Here is a 15609-nt window from a genome sequence, read left to right on the forward strand (position 1 = left end):
CACCCAGGGTCCCCAAAGCAGAATACTACTAAATTTGTGACATACGTGGCAGAACAGATGCCTGAGCTGCAGAACAATTTTGTTCAAATGTGAGAGGAAAACTCGAATTTTTTGCAGAAATTTTAGATTTCTGTGAAATTTTTCAGATTTTCTGCAACTGTCTTCCAACTGAAGATAAAATTTTGCACAAATTCTATTAATTTCTTTAAATTAGAAAAAAATCTAAAATTCTCGGAAATTACAATAATTTGGTGAAAAGCTCGCGAAAAAGGTTGAATTCGATGAGTCATCTGCAGGAACTTTAGATTTTCTATGAACTTAAAGAAATCTACAGAATTTGTGCAAGGTTCTATCTTCAGTTGAAAGATATTTGTAGAAAATCGGCAGTTTCTGCAGATTTTCTTCAGAAATTTCATACATTTAAATCTGAAGAGATTCTGAATTTTTTAGCTGTTTCGGTTCCTTTTTACTTATTTTTTCCAATCGACCTTCACCCACTGCAATTTAGCCCATAAATGTATGTTTTGGAAATATGCCACCATCAGGGTTGGCAAGTTTCTGCCGAGATGGTTAAAACCGCTGGTAGAAACCGGTTAAAATCGGCATGGCAAAAACCACTTTCTGCCACATTTGCAGCAAAAACTCAAAATGACAAAAAATTTATTATTGACCAACAATAGAAAAAGCATGGAGAAAATAATTAGCTGTTAACAAAAGCACAATTTAATTACAATATTATCACGATTCAAAATCAAATGTTACATTGTTTGGACCTTGCAGTTGCCCCTTGGAAAAGGTGGTTTCTAAAATCTTAAGTTTTTCAATTTAATATGTACAAATGAGAAATTTTAGAATATTCTTTTAACAGAAGAGATAGCAGGCAATGCATCAAGGAACAAGCAATGTTCCTGAAACTTTCCTCTATTGTATATTTTTTAAACTGGACCAACTAGTAACTGGGCTATTGGTAAAAATTTGAGGGGAAAAATAAGCTTTGAGAAATGTGGCCATTTTTTTTTGCAAAGTGGTGATATTAGATAGAAAATCTACATTGGCAAGTAAAATTCTGTCATCTTCTTCTTTGAAGCTCAAGTTAATTTCAATCACAAGCAGTTTAGATGAAGCATATAAGCGAGCAAATTACAATCAGTAATGCCTGTTTAATTCTGTATGTCACTCCTCTTTCCTAAGCACCCATATGATTTTTCGTCCTTTGTTAGATTAATCCAAATATTAGGAGCATCTGCAATTGGAAAGTTCCCTTTTCGAACTAAATCAAGCGCACTAGTATAGGATTTTATTTTTTAAAATGAAGTGAAGTTTTTTTTTATATTTTACTTAAACAAATATTATTCTGGTTATAACCAGTTTCTGCCACTGGCATGGAAAATCTAGTTTTTGCCAGCAGAAAGCCAACTCTGGCCACCATTGAAATACGTCCATCTCGAAGATTGCATGTCCTGTTTGAGATTTCAATTCATTTGCATCCTGAAAATATCTCAATTATTTAGAAAGTTTTGAAGTGTTTTATTATTTACTACCCTAACTCAACTCATTTTATTTATTATTTTATTCATTTATTTATTAACATTATTTTAATTTCTTCATGCCATGTAAAATTAACCAAAAAAAAAAACGTGGTTTGACACCTGAGTTTAGATTTTTATAAAATTTTGCATCTCTGCTCTTTCTATGCATTTTAGAAAGAAGATAAAATATTTATGGAGAATCTCAATCAGTTTAGGTTCCAGAGAACTACATAGCAAGTTTTAAAAACTGGAAAAAAAAAAAAAACTCTTGCATGAAACTATTTTTATTTAGGGTTCCCGATTTCCGGAAAAGGTGACTTCGGTTGCTTGTGTACACAATACTTGAAGTACTTGCAGAACAATTTTGGTCAAATGATATTACGTTGCAGAACATCGTCAAGTTTCCTGCTTTGGGGCCCAGGGTCACAACTTTTCAAGATTGGTTTTAAGAACATTCTGGTCTGTACGATTAGTGAATAATTTGGTCATCATGATTGCCTGACATGAACCCCCATTGAAAATAGGACATAATTGGACATAATTCCGACACAGGGTATTTGCACAAAACCCTGTATCGGAAATGTGTTTACCAGGCCCGGATCTATAAATTTTGGGGTCCCCTGTTTGTCTGGGCCTCCGAGGCCAGCAGTGTGTATTTGTAACATTAATCAGTCTCAGTGCTAGTTTATTCTTTTTCCTTTTCAATTACTTGGGCAGTTGAGTCGCTTAAGGATGTGCCCTCCCCCCCCCCCCCACTCCGGTGGGATAGCAGATCCGAGCCTGGTGTTTACATTTAAGGATGTCTACAGAAGCATTTGTGTTCATGACCAATCATGTTTAGTTGCTGTACTTTGCTGAACAAAAAGCGGTCTGACAGCACAATATTGGAAGCTATCCCATTACTTCCAAATGCAACAGGATAGAAATCTCAAATACTGTTCGAAATTTTCCGCGAAGCTGGTGCTCGATGTCTCCATTGGAAGTTTCTAAATGTAGATTTTTACAAATGATCTATTGATTGATAAAACAGTTAAGGAAATATCTTAAATAAGTCGGTTCTTTTATTCACTAAATTTACTGCTCCCACCCACCTTACCACCCCCCCCACACAAATTAAAAAGATTATGGGAGGATACAAATAAAACTGAAGAAACTCTGGGAAATAACGGAGTATTTTGCAGTTATGGCATTAGTACAACAATAAGAGGTATCAATTTACAAAAATCTTCCCCTTTAAAACTCAAAAATTTTAAAGAAAAAGTTAACAGTTTTTTTCCAAGAAAAATTGGTTCCTTTGAAATTTTTTTGATAATGATGTTTTTATCTCTTTTTTGAACATATATAATATTTTTTAACTGTTTCTATGCTATTTTTACCTGTTGATTTCGAATCTATTGAGTGCCAGATGCTAAACCTTGAGCGTTTTTTTCATAATAGCGGAATTTAAGATGGCCGCTATAAAACGTAAGAAGCAAAATAATGGAAACATACGTGCAATGAAATTTAATAGATATTTTAAAATGATAGTATTTTTTAGTCAGAACAAAAATTTGCAATAAACTCTCAGTCATCTGAACTTCATTAAACCGGACGTCACTTAATCCGGACAGCCATTTAGATGCACATATCGTATGAATACAAAGCGAGTCCGCTCAATAATATATTTTTGCAGGCCTGTGTAACGTACATGGCATAGATAAAGAAGCTACACTGAATGGAGTCAATAGCATCAAGTTGGAGGGTTTTTGAGTACTTTTACTGCATGCAGTAGTTTGTTTGTGAATCTTGGCTCAATTTATAGCTATTTTGTTCAATCCTTTCTTTCATTCATTCAAAAGAATCGGATCTCCTATTAGTCAGGATTAATCAGGTTCTATTCTTATTGAAAAAAATATTTATAAAACTGGATACAAATAAAATCATAGTTGGCAAAAGAAAAATGATATCATCACCCTTTAAAACGTAATTGGCCGCAGATTTTCTACACGCTATAGAAAAAAGGATATATATACCTTGGATATATCCTTTGCACACCCAGGGTTTGCTCCCCTCCTGCAGCTAGCAGGATGTATATCCTGCTAGTGGCAGGGGGGCCACTAACAGGATATACATCCAGCTAGTGGGCATATGAACTAAAAATAAATTTTGTTGCTGGATGTATCACAAAATCTATTGTCTCCAATGAAGCATCTAGATGAATTATGAACTCATACAAAGTTAGCTTTTTTAGGACACGGACAGATGACTTTCTAATACGATAAAAATGATACTGAACCTACTATTACATGTGACTTTCCTTTTGATTAATTGCGAATCATGTAGAATACTATAATTACATCAGCTTCTCCATGAGAAATGGGAGTCTGCTCGCAGTCCAACCCTAACTTCATTTGAAAAAATTCTGTACCAATAACAAATATAAATTGGCCTGGAGGATTATTCATCAAACTCTGTCTGCTCACAACCAATCTTAATTACTTGCATCTTATTTGCAGCTACTTTCTGTCTGATATCTCTTTTGGCAAGTGATGATTCTTTGTTTAGTTGAAAATCAAGACAAATGTTTTTCTCGTGTGACTTGGTGCTAAATTTATGGTATCTGCTAAACACAAAGTGTGCCAATAGAATACTTTGTACGTGTTGCTTAATATGGTTTTTTACAATATCAATGTAATCCTTCACCGCTGCTGGCGTTGCAGAGCAACTTCTAGGTGCTTCCTAACACTTACCCATAATATACTTTCTGTTTTGCCTTCAATGCAGATTTATTTGTATCTCTCATATTTCCATCATCATCAAATCAAACAAAACAGTAGAATTAGGAGTCAGTTAATGACTAAATAATTTTTGTAAAGAGACTGTTTCCCTTGATTATGCCATTAATTCGTTTATTCCAGCATACATAAATTCTGTAGCCAGTGAATGATGTGAATCGCTGATTTTTGTCTTCTTTTGGTGAATGTAGTCATCGTTTTAACCGTATTTCTTAATTTCTGGTGGAATGTTTGAGGTTACTGTTTCTCACACACATGCCACTGTGACTTTATAATTTTTAAGAATCTTCTACATTTAAAATTATAATCATACCAGAGTAAATGTTAACTACTCCCTTCTTTCGATGATAGCGGCTATTTGATGCATCAATGCAGGCGGAAAGTGTTTCACAAATGTTTTGTCTATCATTTGAATCTGGAGCAACACGAGTGTGATGCTCTTCGACATGACAAGTTGACAAGTGAATGCATTTTGCAACTCACCATTTTTCACTGATTCCAAATAATTTTTTAATCCACCAAATATTCCAAATAATACTGCACAAGTAACAACTGTTGTTATATGTTGTCAATATTTTGCTAATAATACCTGAAGGCTCATGACTAGAGTTATATGTTTAAGGCCTCCCCCTCCCCGACCTTAGGGTTTATTGTCAAGCTAAATCAAAGCTATTATGCTCCTTATGTATCACTGTTAATATTTTATCATTAGTAAAACATTCCATTTTCATGCCGATTATAGTTTAAAAAATGATTTATACCTGAACTTACACCTTGCATTTTTTTGGCTGACACTTTGAATTTTACCATTTTTTAAAAAACTCTCAAGGTTTAGCGTCTGGCACTCAACGGATTCGTAATCAGTGAGTCGAATTCCTATAGAAATCATAGGAATTCGACTCGAAATAGTCGGACCTCCATATATCGAAGTAGCAAATTGCCGGAAAAAAAATTTGATAAATAGAAACTTCGATATATAGAAACAATCTTATTTTATCCTAAAACATTAAAATTAAAGCTCATCCCTATTACAATTTTCGTGTATGAAACCTAATTTCTAATTTATACGAGCATCGGACTAAATGAAAGTTAATAGTTAAAATAATAACAGAAATTACATTTTTGGGCCTTCATACATCTTCATTCTTCGGCAATTCAACTTGATCCGCAACAATAGGGGATTTTCGTTTTGACGATGTAATTGTGAGAAAAGTAAAAAATCAATCTGCTTAACTTGAATGATTTTTACTGCAGCTAAAAAACTAGGAATGATAATCAACAGACAAAAGGGCTAACTTGAAACTGATTTTACAATGTTAGTGGTTACAACTAAGGTATTTGAAATAAACTTGAGGGAATTTAAGAACTCCAGAACGAAACAACGACCTATCTACACAACCCTCAACCCCAGATTCCTTATGAGTTTCGTAGTAACCTCTAGTGAACATAATTTTCTCCCCTAACCATTATTTTTCATGAGAAACAATCTAAAGTAGAAAAAAAAAATCTACGAATGTCTCGAAATCTTTTTCGATATGTAGATATTTTTTCGATGTATAGAAACAATTTTTCTATGTAGTGAACATAGAAATTTGTTGGGATTTTGATACATAGAAAATTTTGATATGTGGAAGTTCGATATATGAAGGTTCAACTGTATACATATACAAAAAGGAGGTTTCATGACATTTCAATGGACATTAGCCTGAACTAATAGATGCTGAAGTAGATACTAGCATTACAATCTCATATTTTCTGTTAAGTATAGAAAAGTATACTTACGATACATCTGTTTGTTTTACTTTCCTTCTTGGCATTTCCTTTTCTTCTCTCTGAAAGGGGTTAAAACGAATCAATAAATAAATTAAAATAGTTTAGGGACAAAAATATTTCAGTAATGATTAATAAGACTCTTCTATTATTTCCTTACCTCAGAATTTCTAATTTTTAAATACTAGTCATTTTTCCATAAAAACTGGTGTTCTCTAGAAAGTTAATAAGGCCATTGAATAGAAAATACTGCATAACTACCAAACAGAAAACCCAGTTAAAATGCCCAACATTTTCATTTATTAAGCAAAATATTATACATCAAATGAACAGTTGGGGCAGCAGATTTTAAATCTTACTAAGAGATTCAAAACAATTGTGAAACAGTTAATAAATAAAACATTTTAGATAATATAAATACCACACATTTATCTATTACACAGTGACCCTTGAATGTATAGACTGATTTTCTTTAAATAGTCCCAAACTGAAAGTTTTTTCTTCAATTTTTAAGCAATCACATTGCTTATTGTTCTCACTGTTGCTATTTTGAATTCCTATGATTTTATTTTCCCTCGCCTCCCTCTGCAACACCACCGTCGACCGACTCGTCACGGTGCTGCATCTGCAATGAAAACCATCTCCAGGTTGCGTCCATATCCTACACTCATGCATACATACACACTACACATACACGCATACATACACATACCTACACACATATACCTACACACACATACAAACATACATCTACACACACACAACACACCTACACACACATTCATGCCTGCACACAGCACAATCACACACGCTTACATACACACACGCACTTGTGATTGCGAAAAACATAATTTGAATTCCAGATGCAAAAATTAAAATTCATCTAAAGGGTATAATTTTGGGAGATTCAATGGTGCGTGAGGTGGGAAACTCAATAGGCAGAGTTAGACGTAAGGTGGCTAGATGTTGTTTGCCAGGGGCTCGGGTGAGAGATGTAAATAGGGTTGCTGAAAAGAAGGGGGTATTTAATAAAGAGGATGTAGTTACTTTGTGGATAGGAACTAACGATGTAGGCCATAGTAACAATGATGAGTTTACAAAGGAATGGGATTCCCTGTTGGACAAAGCAACCAACTGTTCGGCAAATGTCCAAGTGGTTGGTTTGCTTTCCAGGTATGGAGTGCATAGGAGTTGGTTAAACCAACGGGCTAGGTGTATGAACCTGGTACTCAAGGAAATTTGCGTTAAGCGTAGTATCAGGTTTATTGATGTGTGGAGTAGATGTAAACGAGATTGGATTGCTAGGGATGGCCTACATCTGAGCTCTACAGGGGTCAAAATGGTTAGTGGTTTGGTTTTAGAGGCTTCAGAATCAAAAAACTAAGTTGGAATGGGGGGCATGGTTTAAGGAGCAGAATTCGAAAGGGTACTAACTATCGGGATTTTAGTAGAAACGGAAATAGGGTGGCTAATAAGAGAAAAGATTTTAACACTTGGGATTCAAACAATCGTGCAGCATTAAATAAAAGTAAGATGGGCTTACTTAAGGTTTTTTATACAAATGCTCGTAGTATTAGGAACAAGATGGAAGAATTGAAAAGCATAATTATAGACGAGAGGTTGGATATTATTGGAGTTACCGAGACATGGGCTACCGAAAGTGATGATGATTTATTATCTATTGCTGGGTATAATTTGTTTAGACAAGATAGAGTAGGTAAAAGAGGTGGTGGGGTTTTATTTTATGTCAGAGACACTTTAATTTGCAACGAATTGGTAATTAATGATAAACCTAATGAGATTGATATGATTTGGCTGGAGTTGATTAGTAATAGGGGCAAAAAACTACGTTTGGGGAATATTTATAGGCCACCCAACTTAAGCCAGGGTCAAGACGAACAGATGTTTAGTATTATTAGTGACATTTCTAGCAAGGGGTCAGTCATCATAATGGGAGATTTTAATTTTCCAGGAATTGATTGGAATAATTTTTACCATAGTAATAGCAGAGAAGAGGATTTTTTGAAAGTAATTGGTAACTGTTTCTTAGATCAAATTGTAACTCAGGGTACTCGACAGGACGCGATTTTAGATCTAGTTTTCTGCGACATGGAAGGCTCTGTTCAGGGGTTATGTGTAGGGGAACACACTGGAGATAGTGACCACAACAGTATTAGGTTTGGGATTAAATTTGATATGCACAAAGTAGAGAATTTTAGGTTTGTGCCCAATTTCAGAAATACTGACTTTGTGGCACTTCGGCAGAGTTTGAAAGCAGTTTTTTCTTCTGGATTGGACAATAGCGATGTGAATCTTCAGTGGGCAGAGTTTAAGGAAAATCTAGCGAATACGGTTAGGGATCATGTTCCTTTTAGGAGAAAGGGTGTCAACACTAAAATTTGGCCAATGTGGTTCTTCAGGGAAACTAAAGACGCTCTAAATTACAAGCAAGCTGCTTTATATAGGTTTAGAGAAACAGGTCACAGTGCAGATAGGCTCCAATATTGTAAGGCAAGGCATAAATTTAAGTATTTGGTACGGATTCAGAGAAGAGAGTTGGAGCAAAGACTGGCAGATAACATAAACAGGAATCCCAAGAGGTTTTTTGCATACGCTAATTCGGGGAAAGTTTGAAATAGTCATATTGGGCCACTGGTTGATGAGCACGGAATTTTAATTCAGGACGATAGTGATATTGCTAATGTTCTTAATAACTTTTTTCGAGTGTTTTTAACGATAACTGTATCTCAACAGTTGACACCAACAAGACACAAGCTATAGTACAGCTTGAGGACTTTGTATTTTCCAGGGATGACGATTTACTTCATTTGAAAAAAATTAAAGAGACTAAGGCTCCGGGGCCAGATAATATTTATCCGAAAATTTTAGTTGAATGTGCAGAGGAATTAGCAGATGTAATCGCAAACATTTTCAATGCTTCTTATAATTCGGGGACAGTGCCAGAGGACTGGAAGCTGGCTAACATTACACCGCTCTTCAAGAAAGGGTCTAAAGGGAGTGCGGGAAATTATAGACCTGTGAGTCTAACTTCGGTGGTTTGCAAAATTTTTGAAACAATGATGAAAATTAAGATAGTAAATTTTCTAGAGACTAATAATCTATTGACTAGTTTTCAGTACGGTTTCAGGAAAGGTAAATCTTGTGCAACTAATTTATTACATTTCTATGACAAAGTTACCATGGCTTTGGACAATAAGAAGCCTGTAGATGTTGTTTACATTGATTTTCAAAAAGCTTTCGATAAGGTACCGCATGTTGCTCTACTTAGCAAATTAGCTGATATAGGAATAGGAGGGAAAACTTTCATTTGGGTAAAAAATTGGCTGACTGGAAGGAAACAAAGAGTAGTTGTAAGGGGAAATTATTCTAATTGGAGTGAGGTCTTAAGCGGGGTTCCTCAAGGATCAGTGTTAGGGCCTGTTTTGTTCATTGTCTTTATGAACGATATTCACAAAAATATTTCTGGGAACATGAATTGTTTTGCTGATGATGTCAAAGTTATGGGGACTGTAGAAAATGAAGAACAAGCAAATCAGCTGCAAGAGGATCTAGATCATATTACGGAGTGGGCTGATAAATGGGGTATGGCTGTTAATGTTGGGAAATGTCAAGTGCTACATTTAGGGCATGGAAATAAGTGTACAAGTTATTATTTGCAAGGTTCAGTCATTACTCAGGCAGACAAAGTTACTGATCTGGAGGTCCTAATAAGTCAGGATTTAAAGTTTAGCCAACAGTGCAGCAATGCTAGCAACAAAGCCAATAAGATGCTTGGGTTTATCAATAGATCTATTTCAAATAAATCTAAAGAAGTTCTTCTGCCCTTATATAGAAGTTTGGTAAGACCCCATTTGGAGTATGCTGTTCAGTTTTGGTCTCCTTATCTTAAGAAAGACATTAATGTATTGGAAAGGGTTCAAAGGCGGGCTACAAGGCTAATAAGTGGACTTTCCCACTTAGATTATGATTCCAGGCTTAGAAGGCTAAAAATGTACAGTCTTGAGCAAGGAAGAGACCGAGGGGACATGATTCAGCTGTTTAAATTTATTAAAACGAAAGATGTTACGGGGTTAAAGTTTAGCACTGAAAACAGGACAAGGGTCATTGTTTTAAGCTATTTAAATCTCAGGCTAACATGGATATTAGGAAAAATTATTATTTTAGCAGGGTAGTGGAACCTTGGAACAGCTTACCGGAAGAGGTGGTAATGAGCAAAGGAGTAGACAGTTTTAAGAGGGCCATTGATCTTCACTGGGGATTGTAAATTGACTAGGACCAGTCTAGCTGGGCCCAGAGCCTGTTGCTGGTCGTCACTTTTGTATTTGTATTGTATTTGTATCTCTTTTTTTTTTGGTATGCATTAATTTCAATATCTTAAAAATAGTGATTGATTTTTGGACAAATTGGTCATACTATGTTTTTGTTAACTGACCTCACATAGCATCAGTCTTCAGATAGAACAAGGTAGAAAAAAAGCCAAAATAAACTGCTTTGTAACAGTGATCTTAACTCATTCACTCATACCCCAGTTTTAACTCCCCCCCCCCCAAAAAAAAAATCGAATGCAATATTTGGTTAGAACACTAAATCTAAACCTAGTAATTCAGAAGGGAAATCAAAGCATTACTGTCATTAAGTAGCATTCATTGTTCAACACAAGTTTTGGTGCAGATGCAGCATCTGGTGCAAACAGTTCCCCTCCCCCCATGGCAGGGCTGCGGCGTCCCTATATGCAAGGTCGTGTGGCGCACAGCGGTGCCAGAGTCAAAAAGGCGCCGGACTCTACCAATCAAAAATGCTCCAAATGAGGGGGAAAAATAAAATTGAACTTTTCATTTTTCTATAAAAATGGAAGTGAAATAATACTGCTCATTAAAACAAGCAATCCTCCTTGCTGCCTATCTTTAAGGAAAAAGTATTGCCTTGTTGTGTCTGAATATGTTATTCAAAAGCACTATCTTTTACACTGAAAACACATGATGCTAATTAATTAGCATTTTTCTTCTTTGTGGAGCCATGAATGTTATTTCAACATGTCTGTAATTTCACAAGGTTGAGCATACGAAGCAGCGCAAGGATCCCAGAGTTCCATCCATCCCTTTTTCTTACGTCAATAAATATGGCCTAAAATCATATTTTAAGGCTTCTATAAATTTCCGCGGAGCCACTTGTACCTATTTCCCCCATAACACCACTACAAATAGACTAAAATTACATTTTTAAAACTTTAAGTTTCAAAATTTTTCCGAGGAGAACCCGCGGACCCCTCTTATTAAAAGAGATTTTTTTTTTCAAATTGTACCCTCCTAAAACTATTTTCTAGTTGCGCCACTGCTCCTGTTGTCATGTTTTGACTGGCATAAAAGTTTTATTAATTGTTCTTCACTTAAAAATTAGATAGTAGCTTTAACTTAGATATTAAAATATTTTCTTCTTCCAAAATGCATTATTAGCATATCAGAGGAGCTGCTGAACTCGGAATAATTTCGAGATATGAAGCAAAAACTTACACCATATTGCGAAATTTATTATTCACACATTATTTTTTGCATAAATTAAATGCCAAACGTACTTTTTTCTATTTTATATTTGTCTACAAAACCTCACTTTATATTTTCCTCGAACGCCAGAGCATAAAGGCGCTCCAATAACATTTGCACAACGGGCCAATCTTGCTTGACGCGGCCCTGCCCCATTGTGATCCCAAACAAAAGTTTTTGGGAGGGGGAAGTCCTCAAGTTTCCAAATGAAACTCCAAATTTTATTGAATGATAAAATATGAGCATGTACACATCATCAACATCAACAACATTGGCACGAGGGTTTCTGGGACTCCTCACAGGAAATATTTTTAGTTTGAATTCCTAAAAACTAAAAACTTATTGAGAAAATTATCAACAATGTTAGGGACAGAATTTTCTTTGTTAAATTTTTGAAATTGTACTTAACAAACGTTATTGTCATTTTTTGATGATAAAAAGGTAGTGGAAAAAGTGTTTGCATGTGGGGGAAGTAGAATTTTGTTCTTATGTTAAGGTTTATTAAATAAAATCACAATAAATTTGACAAGAGTTTATTGAAAATGAAAATTAAATGTCAGAAAAAGTACTATTCTATTTTATCTTTAACCCCAAAATCACTTCAGTTTGAAGATTGAGTTTGTTAATGATTACAAAACGTATTAGTAAATTGATTGTCAAAGGTTGAATTAGTGCCTGAAAGGTATAAAAATGTTTTTGTTCAAAGAAATTTTGATTATGCATATAGCAAATTGATAAGTTAATTTAAACCAATCCAAAATTTCTATTATATTTGAATAAAAATGCTTATTTTTGCTGACTTGTTGAGCAGAAGACGTTTTTCTCAGTTTGCACTGTAATTATATCAAAGCATTCAATTGCTGTTCGGTGCTGATAAGAATTCGAAATCGTACACTATTATTTCTCTCGCAGATTATCCATGCTCATATTGCTCAGAATTTCAATACATTGCTTGAGATTCATAAAAATGATCTTCAGCACTGTTGTTTGCAACTCAGATTGCACATACACATGGAACAACAAATAAAATTAGTATGAGTGAGACTTTTACTCCGAAACTATCGGAATTAGTTTTCAGCCCATAAGACTTGAACTGAAGGCCGTATTTGCTGTAAGCCTCCTTATACTGAATGGCTGTAGATTAAAAACAGAAAGTGAATAAATTTTCGTGAACAATTGGGATGGACACATCCATTCGGAGGCCGTTCAGAAGGGTTGGGTGGCCGTCGCTAGGGGTGTCTTTAACATTAAGTCTATGGGCTAAAAAATCTGTGCTAAAAAATTTAGCCGTTAAGAGGGGTGACCCCTGAAAACAGGTGGCTGCTCAGGGAGGTTTCGTTGTATTTTATCAATAGATATATTTTACAAAATTCTAAAGAAGTTCTTTTACCTTTGTACAGAAGATTGGTAAATCCTAATTCAGAATACAGTTGGATCCCGCCAGGGGCGGCAAATAGGGGGAGCAAGAGGGGGCGGTTGCACCCCCAAATATTTTGCGCAGAATATTAAGAAATCAGGAAATTCAATTTACCTTACGCGCAAATCAGTGATCATATGCAATAGGAAGTTAAAAAAAAAAAATCTGCAGATCTTTAGTAAAAGTTGATGAAACTCGAGACCTGTCCAGCCACGAGCAAGTGTTTTTCGCTATTTGGATAAAAACTTTGAAATTCATGAATCATTTTCAGAACTTTCATAATAAAAAAAAAAAAAAAATAGATGGAGAATAAGTTTGTTTCAACTAAAGAAGAAATTTCCTCATATGGTTTAAATGCCTCATACTTGTAAGTGCAGTGTTAAGATGATGCTTCTGCTTCTAATGTGAAAGGGCAGTGCAGTGTGACTGGCCCGATTTTTACGAGAAGTTTCTTAGTATTTTGAGTTCATTGTTGCGCTCATATTTTAAATATACGTTCAGTTAGTGAGTGAACATTGATTCCTCCTGTTAAGAGGCATATTTGAGCAGTTCAATACATTGTATACTTTCACGGAAACTTCTTACAAAAGACACGCTATTTTTGAAAAAAATTCGTGCATCAACAGATAATTTTGCTGGATGAGGTACAAAATGGTCTTCGAAAGTTAAAGCTAGAACTCTTGATCGAGCTCCTATTAAGAGCTTCTTGTTAATTTGGATTTATTGGCCATATTAAAAAATAAATAAATAAAAAAGTGACAAAAATCCACATGATGATGCAAAGTCAAATGATTGACTCAATATTTTGTATCAAATAATAGACTCATTCAGTTTCTAATGAAATTAACACAAGATTTAGTGATAAATCTAAGTTCAATATTATATGTGCAGGTTATTGAACAAGATAAATAAAATATTTCAGTTACAAGTAAAAGTTGTTGAACGAAGCAAAAAGAATTGTTTTGCGAAGAGCCAGTGTACTTCAATGATGAAAAATGAAGACTAGAGCACAAGTTTTAAACTTGCATGTTTTTTTTTTTTTTAAAGAGAAAATTTTTAAAGATGCGTTTTCTAACATAACTTTGTGGCTTCAACTATTTTTTTCACCGATTCCAATCAACTCAGCTAACTGTGAAAGATCATTTTCGTGTCTCAGAAGGTTAGATTTTTTTTTTTTTTGATGCATGATGGGACAAGCGAGACTTTCATCTTCAGCTACAGTGGCTCCCAAAAGTGTTCGTACACTTTGAAATTTTTTAGTAAAACCAAAATAACGCGAAACTGAATTCGAATATGAAGTTTATTATTTTTTCTCCCCATTCCTATGTCATTCTAAAATAAACTCAGTAGTTTATTCAAAATATTGACTTATCTTTTTGAAATGGATCAAAAAACGAAGAGACAGAGAAATAACACATCACAAAAGTCATCGTACATTCAAATATTTTTGAATAAATTCGTGATTAAAAATATCATATGTCATTTTTTTATTATTTTTGCATTGTGTTGACCTTTAAAAGTCATTTGGCTTTTTTTTAAATTTATTTATTCCTTAATTTTGTGCTTATTACTTTAAAATGGCTGGTATTCGTAAAAAACAACGAACACCATTCGAAATTTGAATTTTTTCTTCACGGAAGCGGTAAATTAGTTTTAAATGTCTCTAAATTAGTTAATTTATTCCATTCTATAACAAAATGCTTGATAAAATGCTTTAGAGAAAGGAATCGGACCGAAAACAAGGCAAGAAAAGGTCAACCGGCGAAGTTGACCAAGCGTGATTGGAGATTTAAAGTTAAAAAATTTATGAAAAATACACATGTGAGTGCTGTAAAAGTTTCTGAAGAGTTAAATGAAACATTTTACATTTAATTTTCATCTAAAATTGCTCGCCAAGTTCTCTGATTAGCTGGATTAAATAGGACCTCTTCCCGCAGAAATTGTGCGAAAAACAGAAAGCTTACGCTTTTCGTCGCAAAATCAGTGATAAATAAGCTCAAAATGTTTCGGAATTTCGCATTACTTACAAATAAATATAAATTTAACATTTTTGTATAATTGTAAATAGAGGAAAAATAGGAACTAAATCTTAAGAACTTAGTTAATCAGGACGGTGAAGGTTTTCTTGTGTGAGTGTGCATATTAGCATCAGGACTTGGCAGTTTGGAATTTTTTGATAAAATAATGAATCATTCTATTCATTTAAATATTTTAAAAACCAATTTCAAACTCTTAGCCAAAAATTTGGTTATCGGAAACAACTTTGTTTTTTATCAAGATAACGATAAGAAGCACACGGTTTTCAACGTTTGCGTCTAGTGCCTCAATCAATAATTGTCCTAAAGTTTAGAAAATACCCCTTCAATCTCCAGATTTAAGCTTAATGTAATATATTTAGAGATATCTAAAGGCTAGATTACAAAAATACGGTCTTGGAACGAAAATAGAGCTAGAAAAAGTAACTCGAAGTGTGGCTGAACACTTGCTCAGAAATTACGCAAAAAAAAAAAAAAAAAAAATCTTTTGCCAGACGTTTAAAAGGTGCTGTTGATACTGCA

At 34.4% G+C, this 15609-nt stretch overlaps 1 protein-coding gene across 1 annotated transcript in view; it reads right to left on the bottom strand.

Moving 5' to 3' along the window:
* Window positions 1-15609, bottom strand: part of LOC129229266 (uncharacterized) — a 163244-nt gene that overhangs the window by 9142 nt on the left and 138493 nt on the right. Inside the window, exon 19 of the mRNA XM_054863575.1 lies at window positions 6086-6135. Coding sequence (XP_054719550.1) covers window positions 6086-6135 — 50 coding nt within the window. The remainder of the gene's footprint in view (window positions 1-6085; window positions 6136-15609) is intronic.

This window comes from Uloborus diversus, chromosome 1, assembly GCF_026930045.1.
Source record: "Uloborus diversus isolate 005 chromosome 1, Udiv.v.3.1, whole genome shotgun sequence".
In the NCBI taxonomy this organism is placed as follows: domain Eukaryota; kingdom Metazoa; phylum Arthropoda; class Arachnida; order Araneae; family Uloboridae; genus Uloborus; species Uloborus diversus.